Source organism: Clytia hemisphaerica, unplaced genomic scaffold, assembly GCF_902728285.1.
Source record: "Clytia hemisphaerica strain Z4C2 unplaced genomic scaffold, Clytia hemisphaerica genome assembly, whole genome shotgun sequence".
In the NCBI taxonomy this organism is placed as follows: domain Eukaryota; kingdom Metazoa; phylum Cnidaria; class Hydrozoa; order Leptothecata; family Clytiidae; genus Clytia; species Clytia hemisphaerica.
Window position 1 is genome coordinate 147,593 of NW_027103581.1, and position 5,517 is coordinate 153,109.

General features: G+C 32.3%; 1 protein-coding gene across 1 annotated transcript; it reads right to left on the bottom strand.

The window, feature by feature from the left end:
- Nucleotides 1–3,269: 3,269 nt before the first annotated feature.
- Nucleotides 3,270–5,111, bottom strand: LOC136801241 (uncharacterized). The gene is made up of 2 exons (XM_067057872.1): nt 4,996–5,111; nt 3,270–4,782 (listed from the first exon to the last, which is right to left on the bottom strand). The coding sequence occupies exons 1-2, from the start codon at nt 5,039–5,041 to the stop codon at nt 3,428–3,430; spliced, it is 1,401 nt and encodes a 466-aa protein (XP_066913973.1). The 5' UTR covers nt 5,042–5,111; the 3' UTR covers nt 3,270–3,427.
- Between the last annotated feature and the right edge of the window lie 406 nt (nt 5,112–5,517).

Sequence of the window (5,517 nt, forward strand, 5' to 3'; positions counted from 1 at the left end):
GACGATCAGAAATTTGGAAACTTCTCGATAGCTCAATGCTGCAGCAATTTCATTGTTGTGCTCCAGTTTATCCTTTCGAGGGTTGGTCCCTGGAGTGACAGCAATTAGAAGCCTTTGATCAGGAGTCCAGAAATCATCAACAGCTCTTGTTGCACTTTCTGCTGACGAAGAACTCCGACCTTTTTCTCCTGTCAATTTTTCGTCCATTTAACGTTATTTTCATGATAATTACTGATTACGATTGAATTTTGAAATGAAATTTAGCATGATAGACGTTTAGTATAAATCACACCCTTTGAATTTGGCAACGCCCATTTAATATCCAATCATGATAGTTTCTAAGAAAGTTTTTTAAATGAAACTTGGTATGACAGACCCTTTATATATAACTTCCATTTACTACCCATCCAACGTCTTTTTTGTTATAATTTTTGATTGTTTGTTGTGATGTTTTTAAAGTTTCTTTAAGGTAATTTTTTAATGTTTTTCATGAAAGGAAGCACATATTTGTGCATTCCCCCGTAATTTGACTAGAAAATACCATGCAACAGATGCACGAATCCTAAAGAATATCCTAATAAACACCCCTAAGACACGCCTGCCTTACTAACCCGGTGTGAATTTTATCACCAATTGAATTGAGGAGAATATCCCAGTGGGTCTGAAAATCCCTTTCATTTTATGACTGAGGATATTGATTTTTAGTGTTTTTAATCACAATTATCCAGTGGTGATGGAAAATTAAGATTCATTTTTACAGTGGGGATAGTATAATATTTCATATTTTTCAATGGGGACGAAATTTAAAGGGTTTTCCTCCACCGGAGACGTGACACAGGGATATATTAAATTTATATTATCAGGGCTCATTATGTTGACATTGATAATAATTCACTTCTTGTGTTTCTCTGCACAATTAAGAGTGCTCAATACTTGAGTAGAGCTTTGTTATATAAAGATTAAGAAACGGTGTATTTCTCTTGCTAATTGATAATAATTTTCTGTATATTTAAAAAAGGTAGATATAACGATCAAGTCAATGTAACGTGTGTTTGAAATAAAAAGTTAAACGAAAAAAATTACTTTTTCATAGTATTTTCACATTTCAAAAAAGGTATATGTATATACTCTAAATCACTTGTGTGAAACTTTATTTGAAAATACATCCAACCTAGAAATGAATACATGCTAAATGGACGTTGAATATTTTTTTCCAATCTCAAAGGGTGTGGTATAAGCCATCGGTATTTGAAAATTCAATTCTCATTATCACGAAAAAAGACGTTAAATGGATGTTAAATGGGCATTGCCATTTGTAAAGGGTGTGGTATGTACCAAAGCCCTACTATGCTAAGTTACATTTAAAAATTCAGTCCCAATCATTAATTATCATGAAAAAGACGTTAAATGGATGTTAAATGGACGTTACTATTTATAAAGGGTGTGGTATATTACAAGCCCTTTCATTTAAAAATTCAATCCCAATCATTGATTATTATGAAAAAGACGTTAAATGGATGTTAAATGGGCATTGCCATTTGTAAAGGGTGTGGTATGTACCAAAGCCCTTATGCTAAGTTAAATAAATTAAAAATTCAGTCCCAATCATTAATTATCATGAAAAAGACGTTAAATGGATGTTAAATGGACGTTACTATTTATAAAGGGTGTGGTATATTACAAAGCCCTACTATACTAAGTTTCATTTAAAAATTCAATCCCAATCATTGATTATTATGAAAAAGACGTTAAATAGATATTAAATGGACGTTACTATTTGTAAAGGTTGGTATGTACCAAAGCCGTACTAAGCTAAGTTTCATTTAAAAATTCAATCCCAATTATTAATTCATGAAAAAGACGTTAAATGAATGTTAAGTGGACATTGAATATTAAGTGGTATATAACGTGTCTCCTAACGAGATGAAATATTTTTTTCACATATTATGATCAAAATTTACAAAAATGTTATTATTAAACCGGTCACCAATTACATAACTGCACAGAAAATAATTACATAACTGCGCAGCTCAAAAATTACATATCTGCGCAGAAATTACATAACTGCAACTGCGCAAACTAATTATATACCTGCGCAGAAATTACATATTTGCGCAAAAATTACATAACTGCGCACAACACCTTGTGTGAAAAAAAAAGTCATTAAAATTATAAACTTTGATATACAGATACAATCTAGACAAACACTTAAAATAAATCTACACTTCTCTTTTATAAGAACAATGCGAATCCTACAATTACTCAATTTCAAGCAATTTCGGGAATTTCAAACAATTTCGGGGTCAAAGTAAAAATTGGGTACAACGTCTAAAGTACCTCAATTACACTATATAAATGAGAACAGGATAAGAAAATTTGAGGCTGGAAGTGCCAAAAAAATAAGAACAGCCATGGGTTAGCTAAATTTAAAATTAAAATTAAAAATAATAGTTATAAATAAATGTCAAGTTTATGAAAAATGAAAATAAAGCAGCGACTGTACAAAGCACAAAATGGGGTAATATATTAATACGGTTCGTGAATATTTTATTCCAGAAATTACACTAGCTGGAATTAAAATCCAAATAGTCAAATGTTGTCCCATAAACGTCTTTATTATAAATAACATCCGGGAATAACATTAACAAACTGTTTTTGTTTGAATACATAAACTAAAGTCTATTCACGATAAGTGTGCACTCTTTTTTCATTTAACTATAACTTTTAAAGGAATTTTTCAATCTTTATAAACTTGGTATCATTGGAAAGATATTAGCGAGTGGAACAATTTGAAATAAAAAAATCTTTAAAAAATTCTAAAAGTGAAGATGAAAATGAAGAAGAAAAATAGGAAGATCTTGTAGAAAAGTGCTATAACTTTCATTTTCACTGGAGAGATTCTTTGATCTTAGGAGATCATCACTGTGAAGAAATTTCATTAAAATATTTATTAAATATAAAGTCATGATACAAAGTTAATAAGTGATTGACCTCAAAAAACAGCAAAAAACTGCAGAAAACAGCGTTTTTAGACGTCAATCAGCTTATAACTTTGTTTAATATCTTTTGACTGAATGATTATTTTTGAGAATTTATTTCACAGTGATGACGTTCGATGCTCAAGGATTCACCTCAGTGAAAATGATAGTTATAGCACTTTTCTATAAGATCTTCATTTTTTTCTTCTTCATTTTCATCTTCATTTTTAAAATTTTTTTAAACATTTTTTTATTTCAAATTGTTACACTCACTAATATCTTTCCAATGATACCAAATTTTTAAAGATTGAAGAATTTCTTCAAAAGTTATAGGTAAAATAAAAAAGAGTGCACACTTATCGTGAATAGACTTTAAGTGTAATTCATTTTTTTGTCATCTGACTCGCTAAAAAAATTCATATTGCTTAATTATTTTTTTTCATTTTTGATTATTTAGAGACACGTTTTGCTTCAATTTGTCTGGTAATCTTTGCCAATACACGTTCACTTGCTTCTCCTTCTGGTAGAATGTTGATATCACTGGGCTTGATATGAGTTTTCGTATGTGCCGCTAATTCAGAAGGCATAGGAACTGCTTTCATTTCCCACCAAATGATTTCCTTACCACAACCTAAAAATTTCAACTCAGACTTTGATGACTTTCTTCCACTAGAAGAAAGCACTTGCTTTTCAGATATTTTAACAATGTCTAGGTCGATATTTTTGCCTGATGGATCACTTACCAGAGGGGTAAATAAAAATGTGGCCATTACATTCCGTTCCGATTCTTGCTTTCCTAAAGGTCGATTGCCACACGTGGTTTTTCCGTCACAACCAATTACCAGGGTCCAGATCTCCTTACAATGTGGACATTGTCTGAGGTAGCTGCCACTGGCGTCATTTTGGTGTTTCAGAGCTTCCATACGAACATCATAGAGGACAGCTCGTATTTCGTTAACCATTGATGCTAGAGTTGCAGCATGTTTTAAATTCTTTGCTTCGTCGTGCATAAATGTAAAATCAAGTTCTTTGCACATTTCCTTTTTAATCACGTCAATCTGAATTTCCATGAAAGCTTTAAACTCGAAAAATAAATCGGTCTGATCTTCAGTATCAAAGTTTTTCCTCCTTTGTTCAAAGGAGAGCTTGAAACCTCTGAATCGATTAACCAAACGAGATTTTACCCGAACTACTTTTCTATGTTCCAAGCCAAACTTAAACAGCCTGAGAAAAGATGATCCATCGAGATCAAATGCCTGTGGAGTGCCACACTTCTTCAGTATGGCTTTTTGGAGATCTTTACCTTTTGTTTTAAGCCGGGAAAAGACAACATCCTCGATTCCTAGATCTTCATCCAAAATTTTTGCCAACTCACTCTCATTCCATTCTTTAGCAATATCCATCTTTGTTACAATGACACCGATCAGTTCATCTGGAAGTTCAATGAATTTATCAACGTGGGTTTTAATGTTATCAATGACCTGATTCATACGGATATGCGCTTCTACTACTGCAAAAAGCTTAGAAAGTGGCTTATGAATAAAGGCAGAAGCAACCTCTAGACTATACTCGTAAGCATTTTCATGAGAATTTAATCCAGGAGTGTCGGCGATAAGAAGACTCTTATCCGGTGTCCAAAGATATTCTGCGGTTATTGTGAAACTCGCTCTTGTCGACGATGCACGACCTTTGGCATCTGTCAGCTTTTCAGCAATCGTCGATTTACCAGCTCCACAATTTCCAACCAAAACGATATAGGGTGACAATTTGTCATTGACGTCATCTATGTTGAAGATATCTTTCCCTGAAAAATTAAAATAAACGAATAGATTTTAATACCTAAGTTTTATATAAGACAATATGGACGATATAAGATTTTAGTCTAATTTTTGGCATTTCATTGGTAAAATAGATTCAGCGAGAAGAGGCAAACAAGAGAAGTCAGTATTAGAATACATTTTTTCTAATCAATAATGTATTATATTTTCCAAATTCCACATCATAAAGTCGTACTTACCTATCTTCGATATACTTGGATAGATACTTTTAGGTTTCGCAGCCATCCTCGAGAGTATATTGAAAGCATATCCCAAGAAATAAAGCGGGCCTTCTCTTCGATAAGAGACATTTGGTTTTACCATTGATGTATTTATTGCTTCTGCTATATCATAAACCATAAATGCAAAAATAATCATAATAATGTGATGAGCATCAGGGGGTGATAAATAAATAAAACATGTCTTTGTCTTTTTTCATTTACTTAGGTAAACGATAACGCGTCTTTAAAAGAACGACTTTGGTGACGTTGATTTTACTTTGTCTTTTATTTTTATGATGTAAAATCTTTGCCTTCGCATTTTGACTTTGGCATTATACTTGAACACAAGGTAATTTTTAACACGCGTCTCGCACAGGCTTGCGCTGTGACAGTAACAATGCAAATTCTTGAAAAAGTTAGTCTAGTAAATAGGCTAGAGTCTTCACTTATTTTATCTAGGACTAAAGGCTTTAGCTTACCCGCGTCTTAAACATCTAATAT

What these genes read in the sequence shown, in the direction of transcription:
- LOC136801241 (XM_067057872.1), bottom strand. Translation starts at nt 5,041, where the DNA reads ATGGCTGCGAAACCTAAAAGTATCTATCCAAGTATATCGAAGATAG. An exon ending in TCCAAGTATATCGAAGATAG is followed by an intron (nt 4,783 to 4,995) that starts GTAAGTACGACT and finishes TTAATTTTTCAG; the next exon opens with GGAAAGATATCTTCAACATA.